This window comes from Lathamus discolor, chromosome 6 (genome assembly GCF_037157495.1).
Source record: "Lathamus discolor isolate bLatDis1 chromosome 6, bLatDis1.hap1, whole genome shotgun sequence".
NCBI classification, from domain to species: domain Eukaryota; kingdom Metazoa; phylum Chordata; class Aves; order Psittaciformes; family Psittacidae; genus Lathamus; species Lathamus discolor.
In genome coordinates, this window is record NC_088889.1 from 13,299,689 (window position 1) to 13,323,728 (window position 24,040).

The window sequence follows — 24,040 nt, forward strand, 5'->3', positions numbered from 1 at the left end:
ACATCCCTGACATTGGGTGAAAATGTAAATCCTGATATAAAATCCAGAGAGTGATAAATAGAGAGCAATAAATCAAAACTGTTCTTCAAATCCTAACTTTGGTGACAAAACAGAAAGCCCCTGAAAACGGCTTCTCTAACTTGCTCCTGCATAGCTCCCACCTCTGTGAGGCTGCAGACTGTCACGTATGTTTTAAGCAAGAGAATGCCACCAAAATAGAAAAGACCATGGGAACATCAAGCAACTAGGGAGGCTTGCTGCTGGAAGCCTACCTGTTTTATTAGAGAGTCGGAAGGACACCATCTTGTCAGGGATGCTGCAGACATTCCTCACTGAGGCGATGCAGCTGTAATTCGCGTAGTCCTGAGGTCGTAGGTTCTTCAGCTTCAGGATCTTTGTTTCTCCCTGGGTGTGCAAGAGTGAGCATTAGGAATAGACCAAGGCAGATGAGCAAGCAGGGATACAGGGAACACCAAGACCAGCTTTCAAAAGGCAAGAGGAAGATTCAGAGGTGGTTAATTAGAAGCAGATGTTGAAGTGGTCCAGAAAACATATTTTATTTAATTATCTGTAAGAATGGTATCTGGCATAACCTAAAACTGTAGCTCCATTTATATATTAAAGGTAAAAGAAGAGCAGCGAAGGGGAAATTGGTTTGACAGAGTCTTTCATGTCACAGCATTATTCGGGGTAACATTTCTTAAGGTACAATCTGCATGATGGAAAAAAATCAGAAGGTACAGAAATCCTGCTGTTTGCCTTTGAAAATAAGTTGCTGATGGATTTTATTTTTAGCCAGCAGTGTAAATGATGGAGCAGGTACCTGAATGGGATATATAATGAAGGAGTTCCTTCAGACACAATCAGAAGAGAACTGGAAAATATGACATTTTCCAGTACTATATGAAATGGGCACCTCAGAACCAGAAAGTCAAGTGAAAATGTAAGCTGCTGAAAAATGCATGCAAAATCTTACAGCACTATTTGCAACAGGAGTAAGAAAAAGGCAGAAGGAGTGTTACATACAAAACCCTGAGTACACAGAGATGTCATGGGGCAGAGCAGGGAGAAAGAATGCACGCAAAGCACAGCAAAGCACAACAGGGTGTCAGATGTGGGGACGCAACAGCATGGAGGGCTGCAAAAAATCTAATTAATCTACATGTACCATACTTGCGCATTATTAATTCTAGCATTAAAATAACAAAATTCCTTAGGCTTTCAATCTCATCCTCCAGCTGCCCCCTTTTAAGTCTATGCCTGTGTTTATACTCATAAGCTAAAAACGTGTTATGGTGAGACAAGGTTAAGGCACAACCCTGTTCCAGGGAGACACTCTGAATGGTCTCACAAAGCATCAAAAGGGCAAGCTTTGGAAAATTCATTGTCATTTGCTCTGTTAAAACTGAACAACTTTTCATACTACCACATCTTGAGCAACATATTGATTTTTTTTCACAATTTGAAATTTTGAACAGTTTGAATTTTTGCACAGTATCACAGGCACCGACTGCCCAGGCCTACATAAGCAAAAATCAAGTAGCTAGTGAAAACGCATGTATGGAACTAGCAAAAAAACCCAAGAGAAAATATTAGCCAGACAAGAAAAGAAACAGTAGTTGAAATCAAGCTTGGTATATGTTTGGAGCATGGGAACTGAAGTGATTTGTATATGTAAATCAGTCTCACAGAAATAATGGTATTAAAATTAAGCACATGCTGATTTAGTGTTTGCCTTTGAAAGGCTGCTCCTAAAGATAGAGATCCTAGAGTTTTATCTGGGCTAGAAAAGGGCCCAATCCAGGTCAGCAGAAATGCAGCTACCAAAGTCGTTGAGTTCTGGAAAGACAAAGCAGCTACACCCCCTCAATTCAATCCTCAGCTCTACATTCCAAGTTGAACTTGTGGGCTGAGCTCACAATGGTATTCTGGATCATGTCCTCAGATTGCAGAAATATATAAAAATGTATATATTTTCCTCACTGGCTTGGATAATTAGTCTAATTATGTCTAATTGCATAATTATTGTAAATACAGCAAATTTAATCTTGTAGTCAGGCTGTGCAATTACAATATGCAATGAGGATGATGCAGACTCTTAGGAAAAAATTCAGCACCAAGATTTTGGGTTTGAAAAATTTAGTATTTAAAACACTCCTGCAGATGTGAATGTTTGTGTTTGTTCAATTTCTTTCCTCACAGCAGCTAAAAGAAGCAGCTGATGTTACCTGATTCATTGAAAAAATCTGTCCAGAGTTCAAGAATTTACTTGTATATGCCCAGTTTCCCAGGTGCCTTCTATGGCAAGAAAAACTAGTCTTTTGGGGGTAAGTTCCCGAAAAAAAATAATTGTGCTATGATTTGTTTCCCTTTACATTTCATACGATTTTCAGATTAATAATCCACCTTCAAAGCACTCAATGACAACAAAAAAAAACCCACCTAAATACATATCTCATGATGCTCTAAAGTCAAATCCCCTCTATCCCTCTTCACAGCAGCTCTATTTGTTATCTTATCATAAGCTGCACCAATTACGTAGAAATATGCAGTAGACATTCATGACTCTTGAAATTGCAATAACATCTTCTCCTTTTATAAACATATATCAAATCTCCTAGGCACACGGACAAGATACACTAATTCGAACTGACCTCCAAAAAATGTAAAAAAGTTATGGATAAGCTTTCAATTATCAACATGATAATATGATTTCCTTGTTAACTCAGCCCAGGCAGAGGTTCTAGGAAAAATATTCTTAGTAACCTAGAAATATATTTTTTTAAATTGAATCTAATTTCATGTGACATATTTTATTAGTCATGTTCTTATTACATGACAGGGAAGCATTCCCGTATTGAAATAGAAAACAAAAAGTTCCACATCAAGAGTCTCTCACTTTTTAATTAAAAAAAAACATTCCCATTTACACACTTGAGTCTAAGGAAACAAGCCACAGATTTGTTAAACCAGGTCCATACATGTTACATTAAAAATAATCTCATCACATTTAATAGACCAATAACATGACTATGTAATCTAATTCGCATCTCTGCAAGGTTCCAGGCTACATGTTTCTCAGTAAAATACCAAGCCATTGTAGCAATATAAAGCTGTCAAGTACAATAAAAAGAAAAAATGAAGGTGCTCTCAAATCATTAGCTGAAGATTATTTATGAAAGTTGCAGGTTGCTTTCTCCTATCAGAATCAAATTACCCGTCAGTTTTCACCTCTGTCTTTACTCGTTACTGCTTGAGATTTTCCAAAACATTTTTTTTCTTGCCTTCTTTCTTATTTTTTTGAGGTTTTTTTTTTCTTTTCAAACACCATCACGCACTTTTGTCCACAGACAACAGGATATGCCACCTTTTCATTCCAAGACTGTGCAAATGCGCTAACAATAGATAAATCTGATCTAATCTGACACTCTTTTGACGGCCTGGTCTGCCTTCACAGCTGTGAGCGAGAGCAGGAAGACTTAAAAAAGCATTTCTTCCCTTTTTTGTCACCTGATCTTTTGAGTCTATAATTCTGCAACAAAAACTTATATTCAAAGAAGGGAAAGACAGAATAAAAACAAACAAAAACAAAAAACCCCACAAACAAACGCCCAAACAAAAAAACAAAACCAAAACCACAGGGAGTAGCCATAGAGTTTAGCCTTCTTGAAAAGCTTTTTGGGCTGTAACTTCCATGCAGAATCACTTTGCGTTGTACTGGAAAATCTTAGGAAATAGCAGTCAAATCAGATGTTTGGGCTTGTAGCGCCCAAGCAAAATGACTTCAAAACAGCTCCTGCAGACAGCACTCATCATGCATCTTCACATAATTTCCTATTTCATAATTTTACAAAAAAATAAAAGATATATTTTATATTAGGATGCTATACAATAACATATGGGTGCATCTGTGCTGGGGTGTAGTTATCTGGAGGGCACTCCCACTTATCCCCAGCACAGCCCAGCAGGGACGTACAGGCAGATCCACCAAGGAATCTGGTGGAAGTAGCCTAAGGGAAGAAAAAATCCTGTACTTTCATTCTTACCTGGGTAAAGAAGGGCTCATAGATCTCCACTCCTTTATCAGACCCTTGCAGCAGTACCTCTTGGCCACGTCGCCAGCTGTACCGAACGGGTGGATTGGAGTTGGCAACACACCTGAGAAACACTGTTCTCTCATAGTAAAACTGTTCTTTTGCTTCCCCAATGCTCTGGTGGACTGTTACTATTGGATCATCCAAATCTGGAAAGACAGAAAGAACAACCAAGATAAAGTCAGGCTTCGGTGGACTCTACAATGTTTCTTCAAGGGGAAGTAAGTGCATCTCATTGTATACAAAACAACACCAAAATGAAGGCAATACAGCTCTCTAAAAGCCACAAACATAGATTTTTGGACTTCTGAAGCAAAACTCAGTTTTAGAGATGATCTTTTTTTCGTCTCCACAGCACCTACCACAACTTGGTCTTCATTTTTGACTCAGGCTTTTGTATATATTGTATATTCATGGTATCATATATGATAATGTAAATCATATATTTGTTGTGTTTCCACTAGCACTTAGGCTTCATCTGGTTTTCATCTTTACTACTTGTTTCTTATGTATGATTTTAATTTAAATGTCTCTTAGACAAAATAGTTTATAAAGCTTTGGAAATAAACAGACTAATTTGCATACTAATGTAGGATCCAGTAGAATATAGACCATGAGCATGCAGCTGTTTTCCTTTAAAGCAGCAATTCAATACAGCAATTTAATGCATTCTCCCTTCTTTTAGTTACATGCATTTAATGCCAAGCAGGTAAATTCATCACAGGCTTTAGAATACACTTCTCTTGATTAAAATACAGGTATCATATAATTACTCCCACTGCATAAGCTCAAAGAAAATTAGATCCCCACAACAGAATTCATTCATCTTGTATAGGGAAGAAATAATGATAGCCCCTTGGAATATGAGTACACCTAATTAATTAATTTGGGCTTTATTCCATCAGGAACACCCTGTTCACAGAGTGTTACTATTGTTTATTATGAGCTTTCTCTGAAGGTACAAATACACTGAAGAAAGAAAAAGCAGATAAAAAAGAAATGGCTTTTTTACTAAGTACTAGTTATAAACATTCAATCTCCAAACAACGTGGTAAGCAAGTCTCTGGCAAGCTTTAGGGGGAAGTTACACTGCCCGGAGGACTGGCAGCCGAGGGAAAGTTACTTCTTGAAGTCTAGCCCCTGTGTTTCAAATGTACATCCAGCAGTTACAACACAGGCACTAGTGCTGTTACCCACAGAGAGTAGGAACAATTTGCCTAATTACACCTGTACTGATCTGGTCTGCAGGCACACAGTAACACATCTCCACTGGCAACTCAGCCTTTACTGAACTTCAGAACCTCATCAGCAGTGCTTCTTCTTAAAACAAAATATAAATAATGCTTTAAGTAGTGCTTAATTAATTGCTCATCCACAAATCTAACCCTATTTTTGCAGAGTCTTGTGTGACTAACTACTCAAATTCATCAGGGCTTTTTGAGGCCATGATTCAGTGAAATGAAGAACGAGGTGCTCAAAGCTTAGTATGGTCACCGGTGTCAAAGGGAATGTGGCCATGCACAAAGGCACCTGCACACTTGAGTCCCTTTTCAAATGTGTTGAAAACAAGTACAGTTGTTTCGGGAGATGTGTCATGTGTTCTGATCCGATGTCCTTTCCCCAAGTACCACTCAAACTCCAGTGTATTGTGTGAGAGGGACCATCACTGTAGCAGTTCTTTAAAAATTCGGGCGTTCGGCAGTTTGAAAAATTAGAGGTGAGGCAGAGGCACATGGAAACCCAATGTTAACAAACTGAATAGATTAGCGTGTTTCAAACATCCACACTGTAAAGCAGCTTGCATTTAAAATTATTCTTTAGATGCTTATTTTCATTTGCATAACAAGAGCAAAGCTTGAGAGTCTCTTGATTAATTAGAAACAAAACATGTTCCAAAATGTGGAATAATTCAAGCAATAATACCTTGTAATGGTGCATGGATTTTAAGTAAATGTTACCTTCATTCTACTCTACAAAACATTTAATTTAATATCACAGAAACAAATTATGGAACTGTTGCTCCAAATTAGGATGGCATTTTCTAATGAGATTTCATTTTTGTTTTAAAGGTTATTTTAAATCACTGTAGCATATGAAAAGGGATGAGATTGCTGAAACATTATGTCTTCTACTGATGCATTAGAAAAAAAAAAGAAAGAGGAAGGAAAATGGATTGCTTCAGTTTCTAGGGCAAAACACCTGTTTCCTGTATTTTGATGAACAACAGAACATTTCACACATGAATGCTCTCCAGGGTCTGCTTATTAAAGCACATCCTTGGACCACAAACAAGGATGACTGGCAGCCAAGAGCCTCCAACACCAAATTCATTGGACCGCTCCTCAAATCTTTCACCCTTTGGTAACAGTGAGTCCTCTTAGGTGAAACACATAAAGAGTCCAAGTCTTGACTTAGCTTAATTTTGAAGTTGCTTAAGACTACACACACTAAATCACTTAAAGCCTAATATCAGGAGTTAAGGAGATTTTGAGGCCTTCCAGAGTAAGGTGGCAATCAACACCCTAACACAAGGCAGTCTGAGGCTGACTGGACAGAAAACAGCTTTGCAGAAGAGGCTGTGGATGTCTTGGTGTGGAAGCTGAACAGGAAGTGGCTGACCACATTCCAGGCTGCAACAGGAGAGTGCAGTCAGCAGGGCCAGGGAAATGATCCTTCCTTTCTACCCCATATCTGTGAGACAACTGAGCACCCTGTCCAGGTCAAGATATGGACGTACTGGAGCAAATGCAGGAAGCCACCAAGAGAACTGGAGAGCTAGAACAGGTGCTGCAAAAGCAGAGACTGGGTGAGCTGTGTTTGGCTAGCCTGGAAAAGGTAAGATGAAGAGGAGATCTAATTTCTATCTTTGACTGACTACCAGGAAGTTACAGAGAAGGTGAAGGAAAACTCTTCTTAATCTCCCCAGGGAAGTGATGGATTCCCTAACACTGGACACTGTTAAGATTCAGCTAGACAGGGCGCTGGGACATCTAGCCTAGGTCATGTTTTGTGTAGAAAGGGTGGACCAGATGGTCCTTGAGGTCCTTCCCAGCCTGGGTTTCTATGATTCTACGATCAGACAAGTGCCCAGGGAGCTTATGGGGTACCTTCTTCAAAGACATTCAAAGCTTGACTGGACACAGACCCAAGCAAACTGATCTAACAGTGAAACTGGCCCTGGTTTGAGCAGGGGTTTGGACAAGAGATACTTTCCATACCATGCTCCATGATACCATGAGCCATGATAATACCACTTGCTTGTACGATCTGCTCTCTTGCAACGGATGCATGCTGGATGTGTGCAAACCCCCTCTGACCCTTGGACTCCTTAACAACAGAGAGGAGCAGGCACCCTCTTTCTGCATGGCACTGTACTATGACAGGGGATGGATTGTGATTAGAGTATAAGGAAACTGAGTAGAGGATAGTGCTCTAGCCATGTCACTCAAGACTTGGAAGGCAGACACAGGGACTGTGAGAATGAAGACCTTAAGCCCACTGTAGGAGAGGATCAGGTTCGAGACCATCTTAAGAACCTGGACATGCACAAGTCCATGGGACCTCATGAAATCCATCCACGGGTCCTGAAGGAGCTGGCGAATGAAGTTGCCAAGCCACTGGCCATCATATTTGAAAAATCATGGCAGTCAGGTGAAGTTCCCGATGACTGGAAAAAGGGAAATATAACCCCCATTTTCAAGAAGGGGAAATGGAAGACCCAGGGAACTACAGAGCAGTCAGTCTCACCTCTGTGCCTGGAACGATCATAGAGCAGATTCTCCTGGAAACCATGCTAGAGCACACGTAAAATAACTAGGTGGTTGGTGAAAGCCAACATGGCTTCATCAAGGGCAAATCATGCCTGACCAATTTGTCAGCCTTCTATGATGAGGCTACAGAACTGATGGACAGGAGCAAAGCAGATGCAGGTGTTGGTCGATGAGAAAATGAAAATGAGCCAGCAGTGTGCAACTGCAGCCCAAAAAGCCAACCGTATCCTGGGCTGCATCAGAAGAAGCATGACCAACAGGTTGAAGGAGATGATCCTGCCCCTCTACTCTGCTCTTGTTGAGACCCCACTTGGAGTACTGTGTACAGTTCTGGTGTCCTCAACATAAGAAGGACATGGAGCTACTGGAGCAAATCCAGAGGACGGCCATAAGGATAACTGGGTCGGGGCACCTCCCATATGAAGACAGGCTGAGGAAGTTGGGGATGTTCAGGCTGGAGAAGAGAAGGCTGAGTGGAGACCTCATAGCAGCCTTCCAATATCTGAAAAAGGGGGCCTACAAGGATGCTGGAGAGAGATTCATCATCAGGGACTGTAGTGACAGGACAAGGGGTGATGGGTTTAAACTTAAACAAGGGAAGTTTAGGTTAGATACAAGGAAGAAATTCTTTCTTGTGAGGGTATTGAGGCACTGGAACAGGTTGCCCAAAGAAGTGATAAATGCTACGTCCCTGGCAGTATTCAAGGCCAGGCTGGACAGAGCCTTGGGCAACATGGTTTAGTGTAAGGAGTCCCCATCCATGGCAGGGGGGTTGGAACTTGATGATCTTAAGGTCCATTCTAACCCAAACCATTCTATGATTTTACAGATTTAGATTAGATACAAGAAAAAAGCTCTTCACTATGAGGGTCATGAGACACCGGCACAGGTTGCCCAGAGAAGCTGTGTCTGCCCCATCCCTGACAGTGTTCAAGGCCAGGCTGGATGTGGCTTTGAGCAACCTGTCCCTGCCCTGCGTGGTAGGGGGGTTGGAACTGGATGATCTTTAAGGTCCCTTCCAACCCAAAGAATTCCATGATTCTAGGAAACATGAAAGAAATTTAAGTTGGGAATAGGAATGTGGCAAGCTCTCTGACAAAACATTTCATAATGGTCAATTAACAGAAAATTTGCACTGCAGAACTGATTTTTCCGTCAGCTAGAAAGATCCCCACAGCTGCATCAAAGCAAAAGCAGTAGCACTAATAGGAGACAAAATAATGCTTGCAGTTGTGAGATTTCACCACATCCTCAACTGCCTGCCTCCCTGTTGGGTAAGGTTAGACAAATGTTTTACTAGATTGTTGTGTGAGACTATATTTTGCTCAGGCAGCACAAGAGCTGCAAATGTAACAAAAAAATTGCTTTTTTATAATACTGCCACAGTATTCTGCAGAGTTATTACAATGCAGGCACACAATTCCAAATTCAATGCCTTTGGACAGGCTATTTTCAACTCACCTGATCTTGGTGGCATTAATACTGACTTGTGAAAGCTCCAGTTTCAATGTCTAATTGAATTGTTGCTAATTGATATTCAAATGTCAAAATAGACTTAGGAAAATAAACTATTTAAAGCTCTGTGCATATGTGTAAGTATCTGTGGGTGCTTCTTCCTGCCTGGCAGCACTGCGACACTCAGGCACTCAGCTATGGATTTCAGATATTGCACAGAAATTAACCTGGAAGGAGGAAACAGAGGAAGTCACTTGAAGAAACAGGGAGATCTTATGCTATGGAAAAAGATTAAGCATTAGGAAGCTCAACAAGATGAAGTTTTGAAGTGCTTTATGAGAGGGAAAAAAAACCCAAACCTAGAAATTTCATTTTAGGCCGATCAAATTATAAAGGGTTAACAGAATAATCATTCTTTAAATTAAACAGAAGTCATGGGTGTTGCTACGTAGTTAGTCTATTAATCAAAATGAAAATAATTATAGAAGTATGTTTTCCATAGAGGTTTATGCCACTATTAGGTTCAATTTTTCAGTCTTTAATCATTGAATTAAACCAAACAGTTTCCAAAACCCAGATGGCGCAGACATGCTAAACATGCTAAACTTCTGCATTGGAAGAATTCCATTCACATATCCTTAAACTCTCAAACAAACAGAAATCTCAGTATAAGCTGTTCTGGATCTAGTCATAAAATCATCATAGAATCATAAAATGGTTTGAGTCGGAAACAACCTTAGAGACCATCCATTTCCAACCCCCCTGCCATGGGCAGGGATACCTTCCACTACAGCCCGTTGCTCAAAGCCCCATCCAGCCTGGCCTTGAACACTGCCAAGGACGGGGCAGCCACAACTTCTGTGGGCAACCTGTGCCAGGGCCTCACCACCCTCCCAGTGAAGAATTTCTTCCTAATATCTAAAGTGTACTGTAAAATGCATCAAGACAGTCAGAGATGTTGGTGCAGAAGATGCACAGAATTGTGGCAGGTGCTATCCATGTCTCCTCCACGCTGAAACACAACACACTGGAGGCATCACACTGGCTCTGAGTAGGAAACATGGACCATCTCCTGCAGCCCTCACGTGAGCTGCAGGAGAATTTCACATACAAAAACAAGAGCAGGATCACAGACTGTGTTTCCTATATCATCCCTTTTCAGTTGATGGGACTACACAGCTTGCTGATTTCATTTGTTATTTAGCTGCCTTTGTCTTCAGATGTTCCAAGCAAGCAATGCTTGGAAGTCAGGATAATAATAAAACATGCATCTGGTAAACCAACTGAAACTGCTTCAGCAAGACACCCAGAGAGGAGATAGCAGTGACGCATATATTTAGCCTGACTAGCTCATAAGTTATTCTTAAGTATAAAAGTAGAATGGTTTTCATGCTATTTTCCTTACTATGGGCTCCTTGACCTAACACAATCTATCAATAGCTACTGAGGTTTGAAGTGCTTTATGGCAATGTATTACATGAAGCAGTCACACATGATTCAGAAAATCCACAAGAATTCAACAAAGACCTATTTCCTGCATACCTATGGAAAGGATAATGAGCTGTCTTGTGTGCCTCCATTAGTACATGCCCTGTGGAGACACAAGAGCTTCAAACAAGCTGGAAACAGGGGAGCAAGTTACCTGGAGTTCCACATAAGATATTTTTCCCTCTACAGCCCTTTAAAAGAGATTTATTATGCATCTGCAGTGCAGTATGGCATGTGCACTACAGATACAACAGTAGAAAGCAAGAATCATTTACAAGTCCAGATGCTATAAGAAAGCAAGGCTGTCTTCTTTGCTCCCACAAGACTGAGAGTGTGGCCCTGGGAGACCCCTGATGAGCTTATATTGATTTCCAATAGCATTTTGGGAAGATCAAATAAATGCTAGAAGGTTGTTAACATGCTCAAACACAAAAGGACAAACAGAATGACCTTAGTAGTTAACAATACCCTGTGCAGCTCAAGTCAATTTCTGCCTGCCATGCTTTACCGACAGCTGGATTCTATCAACAAAGAATTCAAGAGGAGAAATGCAAAGAACACTTGCAATGTAGTCTTATAGAAACATTTGCTTTATTCTTTTAATGAGGTTATAAGTAAACCTGCTTGAAACCTGCATGAACTGTTCATATGAGCACGTCCTAAATGCATCAAGAGGATGGCACAGGGCATACAGCCCTGCATAAGGGCAACAATGATTCTGTTTATCCAAAGACACTAAACTGAACCAACACTCATTATTTATGAGACTGAATTAGCATTGGAATCTCTAGACAGCAGAAACACTGGTGCTGAGGGCTTTGCATTCATAGCACTTGCAGCAGAAAACAGCAACACCAACTACAATACCAAATTTCTATATGCAGATGTATATGTATATGCATACACTAATAAAGTTCAATGGATTTCCCAAATAATGAAGAGTTGGATGCTCAAGCAGAATGATACACACCTATGAACTTGTAACAGAGGTTAACAGTGCAAGACCATACCCTGCACTGCCTGAAACAGATGCTGGCAAAGACCTCAGCACAGTCCTGACAGAGATGTGACTGCTGGGATCACTGCGTACTGTGAGAGTATGAATATAATTTTCTTTCAGATGTATCAAAATGATGACCTGAGCACAGGATACTAATCTGGTGTCAGCCTTTGCTAAGTAACATTAAGAAATTAAAGGGCAAAGAAAAGACCAACAGAAAATGTAGTAGAGAAAGGGCTTATGACTCCAGCTTGCAGTAAAGATGTAAAGAGCAAGGCACATTTAAATTTCTCAGAAAAGAAGACTCAGCGGTAACTTTATTATAGGATGTAAGCACTTCATGGTGGGAAACCAGCAGGTACAAAAGAGCATTTCTGGTTACCAGTAACATATACAACAAGCAACAATAGCTGGAAATTGAAGGAAGCCCAATTCAGATGAGAAAGAATCAGTTATATTTTTGAAGATAAAACAGTTGAACAGAAGAACAGACTACTTGGGCATATAGATGATTCAATACATTACATTCGGTATAAGAGCTTCAAAAAAACCCCAACAAAACAGGGCTGTAAGATAAAGGAGGTCAAACTAGACTGATGTCATGGTCGATTCCAACATTAAATTTTATAAAATTTTATTAAAAATATTAGAGTTGATTAAAGAATTCCAGATCATTATCATTAAATCAAGTACACTTGAATCAAGAAACTGAATTATTTAAACTATCATTTCATTCCACTTGCATTAGACTATATGGTAGTGTCAGCATACTCTGGATCCCCACTCTGCCAGACATGGCTGTGAAAAATCGTTGATCAACCATGACTACCCACAAGTAAAGCATGTAAGAAAAAAGAGTTAAAGACACTTTTATGCTGCAAGGATTGAAAGGACAGTTAGATAACGCCAGCAGTTATAAAAGCACTCATAACGTATGGCTCTGCTACAGGATTTTCACTTTCCACTGATTTATCTTCCTTTTATGAACTAAGATTCAGATATAAGCACACAGGAGCTGAACAGTCTTCAAGCAACACAACTTCTTATTGCCATACATACAATTGCTTGAGGAGGAATTCTGCAATAACTGCCTTGTTATTATCCTTGTTTTTTAAACAGGCAACCTTGAGGGTTGTGTGTTTGTTTAATTTTCTATGTACCTGTAAAGAAACAGAACGGAAGATTCCATTCTAAAAGAAAAAAGGATTTTACCAACCACACCAGGAGAAACAGGCATCTATGCTAAAGGCCACCTGATGTGCATGACACGTTACTAGCAATAATCATTACAAACAGGACTTTTTAACATGGTAAGTAGGTAATTATTGGTTGAATAATCCCAAACCTAATTAATGCTTGCTCCTTTATATTTTAAAGGAAAGAAACTCAATCTTAAGTAATGAACATCAAAGTGGGTTAAGAAAGTCTACTTCTAGACCACATCCATCTACCGTTAATGGTTCAGTAAAATTCTTCCATAAACTACTCAAAAAGTTTAAAACCCTGCTAAAAACTACATTCTGAACATACCAAGTGCAAATAGCGCTCCCTTGGAGAGCAGGGGCACTTGATACACCTGGGTCGGAGCAATCCCAGGCACAGCTACAGACTGGGCAAAGAAGAGATTCAGAGCGGCCCTGCAGAGAAGGACTTGGGGGTGCTGGTCAATGAGAAAATGAACATGAGCCGGCTTCAGTGTGCGCTCGCAGCCCAGAAAGCCAACCGTATCCTGGGCTGCATCAAAAGGAGCGTGACCAGCAGGTTGAAGGAGGTGATCCTGCCCCTCTACTCTGCTCTTGGGAGACCTCACCTGGAGTATTGTGTGCAGTTCTGGTGTCCTCAACATAAAAAGGACATGGAACTGCTGGAACAAGTCCAGAGGAGGGCCACGAGGATGATCAGGAGACTGCAGCACCTCCCGTATGAAGACAGGCTGAAGAAGTTGGAGCCGTTCAGCCTGGAGAAGAGAAGGCTGCGTGGAGACCTCATAGCAGCCTTCCAGTATCTGAAGGGGGCCTATAGGGATGCTGGGGAGGGTCTCTTCATCAGGGACTGTAGTGACAGGACAAGGGGTAACGGGTTAAAACTTAAACAGGGGAAGTTTAGATTGGATATAAGGAGGAAATTCTTTCCTGTTAGGATGGTGAGACACTGGAATGGGTTGCCCAGAGAGGTTGTGAGTGCTCCATCCCTGGCGGTGTTCAAGGCCAAGTTGGATGAAGCCTTGTGTGGGATGGTTTAGTGTGAGGTGTCCCTGCCCATGGCAGGGGGGTTGGAACTGGATGATCTTGAGGTCCTTTCCAACCCTAACTATTCTGATTCTATGATTCTATGATAACACCCCACTGCTCTTTTACTGGCTACTTCTGGATTTTGCATGTTCTGAAATGAACACAGAAACATTTTACTACAGAAAAAAAAATAAAAAATTTGACAGTCAATTCCTATAAAACAGAAAGTGCCAGGTTTCCTCTCCCCTGCTCCGCACATGTTCTGCTCTTCCAAGACCTACATTTGTTTTCCAGCCTTAAACTCTTTACCATTAAAAATGTCAGTATAGAAATCTCAACAGTGTTATGCGTATATTCGCGCATTCTCTACTCCTAAAGAAGACCATCTTTTTTTTCCCAGTTTTACTTGAACAGAATACAAAATACGCATTTTAGGGGAAGAGAAATAAAAAGGAAAGCCAAGACTAGAGGAAATAATGGTGAGTGGATGATGGAAAAGGAAGGGCACATAAGGATCTCCTTGGGGAAAAACGAAGATGGCAAATCAAACAAAATTACACCAAAGAGGAAGAGGAAAATGAACCTGCCCAGAATATTATTGCCTATGCCTGAACCCAGACAAGTGAAGTCATTCTGCTGACTTGGAAGAAAATCCCCAACCAGCCCAGGTTAGGAGCAAAGGCTAAAATCCCATCCCATCCTGGAAGGGACCTTTAGGAGGTCATCTCCGTACTGACAATGCCCACCAATTTTACATCATCAGCAAAAACTCATACCAAAACATTATTATATCATGTAAATGCAGCTGAATCCCAAAGAGCAGTTAAGATTTGCTTCCTGAGATAATTGCATTTGACTGCCCATCTGCCAAACCTCCCTTCCGCAAAACCTTCCAGCTATTTAGCTTTTTTGCAAACTTTCAAATGAGGACTGAGATCCCAAGGATAATTAACCTCCTGCACATTATATAAAATTGGTGTATGCCTGTGTGGAGAAGCGGACACTGGAGCAAGGCTCAGATTAGCTCAGGAAACACTGCACCGTGAGCTCATCATGGGCAGCAGGCATGCAGTGAGCACGCTGGCCCCAGTTACCCATGGATGCCCTCTGCAGCCATTCATCACAGAGATATGGGGGAGACTACAGGGAACAGCAAGCCTTAGGGAGACAGAAGGAAGCTGGAGGTGCAGGGAGGAAGAACACAAATCTGTAAGAATCTAAGTTTAATTAATTGTATAAATAACGTATAGTTATGCAGGTGGAGGACCTTGAGATGCTTGGTCCAATTCTTCTGCAGTGATTCTGGTAGCCCTGCATGTGCAGATTCCCAGGGCTGAGCCTCTCCCTGCACCTTTTGCTCCTCAGATAAGCAACATCAACTGAAGGAGTGCATTTCTGGTTATAGCGAGACAACCTCACACTAAATCTCTCCAGAACAGCAGCAAAACCTCACCGTCTTGAGAAGTTGCCTCCAAAACAAACACATGCTAGGGAAGTTTTCAGACACTTAAAGTTGGCAGCAACAGCAAATTTGAAAGACATCGTAAGCCATAAACAGTGGTTTATATAATGTAGGCCTATTTCTATTATGGCTCAAATCAGATTCCTACAAACAGACTGAATTTTCTAGCCATTAATGTGGTCTCTTTTTCCACTCAAGGAATATTTACAGCATCAATTATCTTGAATCTCATCTGACATGTACTCATCTCAGACTGATCTAACTACAGCTATTATCATGTGTTAGAGACACTTTTAATTTAGAAAAGGAATAGCATAAAAGGCATTCCAATAACCTTATAGCACTGTTATTAGTTTATTTTTTTTCCAAGGAGAAAAATAAAATCTGCATATACAATCAGGTAATACTATGGAATTAATACTGTGTAATTAATTGTAAGCTTTTTTCTTTAGTTAGAAAATACCGATGTCATGAGTATTATGTTGAACAAATTCTGGAAGGCACTTCCTCAGCAGCTGTTCAGGGATAATTAAACATCGTTGAAATGAGCTTGACATGAAAATAAAAATCTTCCTTTGGCTGATCTTAATAGAAACTTTGCATTTCCATTACTGCAAGCATGCATATTTCATCTTCACTTCTTGATTTTCATAAGCAAGGTTGTCAGTAAGAATTAATCAGTTATTATAGCGTGTTTACTGTAAAAGGTCTATGCCTTTGGACACCCAGAAACAGCAAGGAAGTGGTGCTGTGGCCACTCTCACTCCTGCTGACCAGCACCATTACATGATTACCTTGTTTACTGTCCACTTCAATCAATTATCTCTTTTTTTTATGCAAACTCTGTCTGTCAGTATTCTGTGCTAATACAACCCCTAGAATTTTAGTTGCAGTACCGTAAGTGTAGTATTCTCATGACAATATTCACCCGTAACTGACATAATCATACGATAGAAAATAAACCTACCTGCCCCTTTCAGGGCAGCCTTAATGCAGTAAAACCTTTATCAGAACTGCAGACAAAAAAGCTTAACTCAGTGTCCACAGCAAACAGACTGCAGCCACAGCCAAACCCCTGCGCCCATCACCCACTCTCCAAGAACCCACCCTAGGATGGACTATACCAGGCAACCCCCCAGGTCAGGGGCTCTCCCATGCGCTCAGTCTCTGGGTCACACTGCAGATGACAGAAAATCAAACAAAAATACAAGACAGAGCAATGACGCTTTCTCTTCTAAACAAGAAATCAGACTATGCAAGAATGGTGCATTCGAGCCCAGATGTCTACAGGAGACATCAGGAGGGGAAACATCTCTGCAACCCGATTGGAATGGATTATCAGACATGCACTTGGCAGGGGGTTGGAACTAGATGATTTTTAAGATCCCTTCAACCCAAACGATTCTGTGAGTCTATGATTTGTGCCTTTGCAAATCTCTCTGAATCTCATCCCTGGCGTGTTGGAGCTGTGCGTCCACTGGGGCTCCCAGGACTTCGGGTTCCTCCTCCAAAGCAAAGCACAGATCTTCCCACTTGTCCTGCTGCCAAAGCACCAGCAAGCTTCAAATTCTGCACTCAGATGAATGCTTAGGGCTCCTGGGGAATTTAGTCAGTGTGGTGCCTGGCTCTCAAGCTCATGTTTCCATCTCCTGTGAAATCCAGGATCCCCACATCCCCTGAAACCTTGACAGCTCTGACCCTGGCATGCTCACCTACGATAAGCTTCAGCTGCAAAATCAAACAGGCATCTTGATTTATAGCCACCTAAAGCATTTCTTTTTTTTCCCCACTACGCAACTCGTTGTATCAGTTGGATCCTCATGATACACAAGCTGAAGAGAGAACCACTAATGCATACCAACTGACTCCATCTGCTATCATCTTTTGATAACATTTTAAGAAGACTTTTTGACTAGGAAGGGATCATAGTGTGTTACTTTTTCTCCAAGGAGGAGCTTGACAGGCTGCAAACGCACAACAGCACTTGCTTCTCTGCTAAATCCCCCAACCACCTCGCGTTAGTGATAAAGGACAGCCAGATGCATTGCTCTTGGAACACCCTCACCCTACCCTACCATTCTCAGAGCAGCTTCTTCTGCAGGCTGCCCAGGGAACAGAAAACTTTTCCCTACCACTGAATCACATCATAACTTTTTTCGGTGAGGCTTCTTTGAATTTCAATAAAAAACAGGCACCAGTACTACACTTAAATCACATACAAATAAATAGCCCATGATAACACACACACACTGAAATTACAGTGTCAGTGTCAGAAGCACACTGTGATGCAAAAAGACTGATGAAAAACAGTAATATGAGAGTTTGAGACCCCTTTTGTGAAGCCAAAGGCTCAACCTTGCAGTGGCTTTACTCTTAGCTCGATTTTAATGAAATTGTTGTAATTTTAATGACATTTTCTGATGGTTTTGAATGTCTCTTCTTACTGCTGGCTTCAGTCTTCCTGATATCCAACATTTTGTAAGAAACAAGTACACATAAATTAAACCTTTTCTAATCATGGATAATGAGCACCACTGAGTTTTGGTGATATCTGGGGAGAGCAAACCGCAGGTTCAAAAAGTGCAGCATATTTATTGCCAAGATGAATGGTCAAGTCAAATCTTGTGAGTGAAGTGATGGCAAATGAAAGCATACTAGTGCAAGCCTTGGATGACAGACAAGTTATGTGGTGTAAGTAATCAACAGACAAACTGCACTTGACGTATGCAAGTGACATCACTTAGTGCAGTCCCAGAAAGCACCAAAATACCCCCCCCCAGATGGACAGGGTGGAAAGACTCTTCTCCCTTTCAGGAGATCTGTGCACAAGTATCCCAAAATGATGATATGACAGTAGTTCTGCAATTATTCCATGGTTGCTTAAGATAATGAAGAAAATCGTAACTTTACAGCTGCATCCTAGGGTGATGGCAGTTTTATAAAGAGCTATAGACAAGGCAAGGGATAAGAGCATTTGAATTACAGAGTACCAGGCTGGAATGGACCTCAAGAATCATCTGGTCCAGGCTTTCTAGGCAAAGCATGACCTAGGCTCGATGTCCCAGCACCCTGTACAACTGAATCTCTTGAAAGATTCAAGTGATGGGGAATCCATCACTTCCCTAGGAGATCATTCCAATGGTTGATTGTTCTCAAGGTGAGAAATTTTCCTCTTGTGCCCAGTCAAAATCTCCCCAGGATTTACTTGTGCCCATCACCTCTCAGCTTTGTCATGTGACTCCCTGTAAAAAGGGAGTATTCATCCCCTTTGTACCTACCTTTTAAATACTGGAACATGGTGATCAGGTCTCCCCTGAGCCTTTTCTCTACGCTGAACAGACACAGCTATCTCAGCCCTTCCTCACATGGCTCCCCAGTCCTTGTAACATCTTTATGGCCTTCTCTGCACCCTCTTGAGCCTGTTCACATCTTTTTTGTGTAGCAGGGACCAAAACTAAACACAAGATTCCAGATGTGGTCTAACAAGTGCTGAATATAGTGGGACAATGCCATACCTTTGGGTTTCAGCTGTCCTTGTCCTGTCACTAACCAAGAGTTCATCAGATTGTAAAAGGTGCAGTGAAGATCTTACAGAATTTACATTATGCGCTAATACTCACCTGAAGAGTAACAAATATTCTGTAGCATGAGGGTAAATCTTACTTAAAAAATCAGGACATTTGCTACACTACACAATGCTCTCATTATGATTTTCAAGGAAAAAATAAAAAAAATCAACAATCTAAAGGATCCCTCCCTTGCAGTCAGATTCATTCACCTGGACATATTAGAATATAACTCTAAAGGTGCAGGCGAAGAGGGAAACAAGCAGGAGGGCTCCTGCTGTGCAATCTAAATCCATGGCAGCAGTCGAGGCTCAATCTAGCACAGCCCTATCAATTCCCTATGAATTTTTGGAAGGGATTTTTGGAGATGCCCTACCAAACTAATACTGATCAAAGAGAAATTATCTTCAAAGCTCTTCAGTTGCTCTCTACAGACCTTCTGGCATTTTCTCCTGATCCTTCTAGAATTTCAAAAGTCAGAACAAATTAGTTGGTTTCTTGTTATTAAACTGCCACAAAACACTTGAAGTCCCATGGGAATGGACACTCATAGAGAAAACTAAACCAAAGGATGAAGAATTAAAGAAAAACTTATATTCCCCTCAGTATAAATACAGGATCTTATTCTGAGATACTTGACTGCTTTACTGGAAGTAGGTTGGTAAATCTGAGGTTTTGCCATTCTTTCTCAGTTTCTAACAACTAGCAACGTTTGCTAAATAGCTTCCCAAGAATAACAAACAGTATAAAGTGCATTTATAGCTCCTCAGATCAAAGAGAGAGGAAAAAAATTTGCAAATCCAAACGCAGGCATTAGTAGCACTGTCTACACCATCTATATGTGTTAACACATAGTTACCGAATCAATGTTAATTAGACAATGATAATTCAGCAAATGAAAAAAAGCTTTTTCTTGTAAGAGTTTTGAAATTTTGAAACCAAAGTGAATGACACTGAACTTGACAAATAACTCCACTGAAGTTTAAGAAAAGAAAGATTTTTATTCATTCTCTCTTGCAAATATTATTAACACCACCACTGGATTTCAGTTTATATACACAGAACTGAATGACTTATTTCTTCACAAGTACCCTGCAGTCTCTTAATTAGCAATTACTAAAAGGAAAGACTCCTCTTATTCCTGTCAACTGTCCCAAGACCTAAGAAGTTGTCTACTTTGTTCTCATTTCAGTTTAGCAACCATTACTCTAATAGCTCCCTACATCACTGTGACAGTTAGAGATGTACCTCTGGAAATGCATGAAATATTAGCAAAACGGCTACATCAGCCTCTCCAACAGCAGGCTCAGAGTGCGTGCGTTGTTCAGCCTGGGGAAGAGAAGGATTCAGGGAGATCTTAGAGCAGCTCCAGTGATTAAAGGCATGACAAGAAAGCTGGGGAGGGACTTTTGACAAGGGCATGTAGGCACAGGACAAGGGGGAATGTCTTTAAACTGAAAGAAAGGAGATTTAGATTAGATATTATGCAAGAAGTTCTTCCCTGTGAGGGTGCTGAGGTGCTGGCACAGGTTGCCCAGAGAAGCTGTGGCTGCCCCATCCCTGGCAGTGTTCAAGGCCAGGTTGGACTGGGCTCAGAGAAACCTGGTCTAGCGGAAGGTGTCCCTGCTCATGGCAGGGGGCTGGAACTTGATGTTCTTTAAGGTCCCTTCCAACCCAAACCATTCTACAATAGCAGCTGGAAGCCTCTAATGACCTACAATGGGTATCTCTGCACTATATAGGTCCTGCACAAAACTTCTGCAAAGGAAGCCAAAAAGGAGGCTGCTAAGTCGTACAGTGTCAAAGCTTTTGACTCTCAGCCTTCCTGTTGACTCCAGGAGTCTCTCCCAACATCACTGGAGGCTCACAAATGAATTCCTACTTGTGCAGCAGTGGCTCAAGCAACAGGGTCAAACTGTGCACAGTCCAGAAGCAATGTGTACCCAGGGAACCCAAAAAAGGTTAACACAACCAAAGGGTCCAAATGGTGAGTAGGATGCACAGGATTTACCTTATGCCTCTAAGCACAGAAGCCAACAATTATCATGTTATGAGTTCCTGTTAGCCTTGAGACCTGCAGAATTAGCCTGGTTACCTTGAAAAACACATGCTCTCAAAATTTACAGTCCTCTGCGTCACCATCCTAGCAGTGATGCTTAGTCTTACAGTGACAGCGACAGCAGTGACTAAATCCCAGCTCATGGGCCATGTTGACCCAGAATGTAGCTTCCTGGTCTTCTCTACATTACCAGGGTAAAAAAGATAGGAACTTACATATTTATTAGGTTTGGGGTTTATTTTTGGTTTGTTGCTTGGTGTTGTTTTTTTTTTCATGTGACTTTGGCCAGGCTTACGCAACCTCTGGCAGCATGCACGCCAGGAAGCATCCCTGCTTTACAGGCTGGCTTGTACACATGCCTCCTAGAAAGATCTGGTAAATGGAAAAGGTTTATTATTATATAGAGTTTGTCAACTTCCATTCATTTACTTCCAAATCAAAGTCACCAAAAATTTTCATCAGGATGCTCAATATCTGTCTGCTCAGAATAAGTGGGACATGTATATTTTAAAGTTATTTTTCCACCCATTCCACTTACACAAACTAAACACCAACACTGACAATGGATGGTTGCATGCCTGGGAAGATGGAAAATAACGATGTCAATTCCTCTTATTCCTACAGCTGACTCCAAGAGAAGGTGTCTCACACAAAGCAGCGCATGTCATTCATGCACAAGCCTTTCAGATGGCAAGATTGATTCTCTTTGACGCTCTGCAAAAAATCATGGCGTCTAATCCATCAGCTACTTAATTATCAGCTAATGCCACTAGATGCAAAGCATGTAAGAGAGGAGGTTACATACAAACCTCTTCGGTCTACTGTGAACAGCAATTTTTTTTGAGAACTCATAGGATCTGAGCTGAGTTTTGATTTTGTTGTTCTTCTAATCTGCCCTGTATCACAGCCATTTCGCTTTCAACCCATTGAAGAAAATTGGAGAGATTAGACATGAGGAAGAAGTTCTTTCCTGAGAGGGTGTTCAAACACTGGAACAGGCTTCCTAGAGAAGTGGTCAATGCCCCAAGCATATCAGTACTTAAGAGGCATTTGACGATACCCTTAATAACATGCTTTAACTTTTCACCAGCCCTGAAGTGGTCAGGCAGTTGGACAAGACGACAGTTGTAGGTCCCTTCCAACTGAAATAGCCTGTTCTATGCAAACAGCAAATTAATCATGCAATAGGTTATTTTTCCTTATTTATTTAAAATAATGATAAAATAGACTTAAATAATGCTCAAGAAATTTTCTGAGGATAATGGATAGTCTTTTAAATGTCCAATAAACACTAATGGGCTGCACTTGAACCTTCATGAAGTTTTTGCAATATTGTAATGGAACTTCAATTGTTTTTCAGGATTTTCTAAGTATAAGGTGAGATTGAAAGCAACAGCATGAGCAAGTGTAGCCACTAAGAAAACTTTGCAAATGGGAGGTGAGAGAGATGATGGATTAGTTTGTAGAAAGGCTGAAGAAGCAGCACTAACAGCCCTATGCCCCTTGCTGCATAAATAATAGGTTAATTCTAATGCACAGAAAGCTGAATTGCTTCAATGTTTCCTTTCAAGATACTGATTTCATTGAGTTATAAGGATTAAAAAAGCAACCCTGTGAAAACACAAAGTTTTTGTTTAATATTGACTTTCCACAAGGTGACTTTACTTTCTCCGGGTTCCTCCATAATTAAGTTATGAAATAAATAAAATCATATTCCAAGCATGTGGATAATATTTCCCATATATGACATTTAACAAAATTAGAAATGCTAATAAAATACTATGTTTCTTTTTGTTGGCCTGTTTTTTGGGGGGATTTGGGGGTTTTGTTGGATTTTTGTTTTAGCAAAGTCAAACAGTCATACAAAGACAGTGCTTCCTTTAAAATATCAAGTCTAATTTCCTTAATATTCTAGCCCAGTCTTCCAAAGAACTAAACGTTGTTTTGTCGGGTTTTTTTAAAAGATGGCATATGTGTTTTGCCTGCATTACCCATCCTTAAAACACATCAAAAAGCAACAAAAGAATGTCACAGCTTGGTTCCAGAAGATCCTAGTTAACTGATTAAACTCCTAATCACTTACAGTTTCTGTTGCCACCTACACTGCCCATACCTAATGTGTAACAGCTCATTTAAAAAGATAAATCCAGTGCTGGTCTAGTCCAGAAAATAATGACCATACTTGTAAGAATCAGGCCATCACCAAATTACCCATATCACAAACCAATAAGAATTAGGTATGGCTGAACGATTCTGACTGGACTCCAAGCCCCCTCCCGATCTCCACGCTGAGGACAAACTCAAGTGGGTTATTAAAGCTCAACATTTGCCATCCCATGATGACTGACACACTGGAGCATTTCCTCTAGACGATGTTGTGAATAACGGCATACACTGCAGGAGAAGGATGGGGAAAACGTAGGCTGAATTTCAAATGGTACCCACTAAAGCATCCTTAGGATGAAGTTTGTGATTTTCTTATTTACAGGAGCATTGTTTACAAAAGCCCAGAGGTGGTTTGTTGTTTTGATTTTTCTTATAAAAAAAAAAAAAAAGACAAAAAAAAAGACAAAACCCCCCATCCTTTTTCTAGTCATTGATTTCCTTGGGATCTTCTGGGTCGTCATTTGTCCTACTCAGTGTTTCCCAAAGCATATTCACATTGCCAGCATAAATTTCAGTAAGAAAGACACCAGGGCTGCAAGATTCTCCTGCTCTGGTTTAAATTTGTCATGTTTTGGTGAACTGCTTGCCAAAAAGCTAACCGCAATTTTCTAGAATTAGAATATAAACCCTTCAACAAAGCATACTTATCCATGCAGCAGAGATCCTGGCCAGGAACAATGGCATGGGCCAGTGCCATGCCCTCAGAGAAGAAGCAACTCTGTTTTCATAATAGGCTAAGTTACACAAGC

The 24,040-nt window shown here is 40.8% G+C and overlaps 1 protein-coding gene across 3 annotated transcripts in view; it reads right to left on the minus strand.

Moving 5' to 3' along the window:
• The window catches only part of MDGA2 (MAM domain containing glycosylphosphatidylinositol anchor 2), a 387,881-nt gene that overhangs the window by 183,561 nt on the left and 180,280 nt on the right, over window positions 1-24,040 (minus strand). For all 3 annotated transcript variants that reach the window (XM_065685163.1, XM_065685161.1, XM_065685162.1), the window contains exons 4-5: window positions 4,047-4,243; window positions 273-405 (exon numbers count right to left, since the gene is read on the minus strand). In XM_065685163.1, the coding sequence (XP_065541235.1) occupies window positions 273-405; window positions 4,047-4,243 (330 nt within the window). The remainder of the gene's footprint in view (window positions 1-272; window positions 406-4,046; window positions 4,244-24,040) is intronic.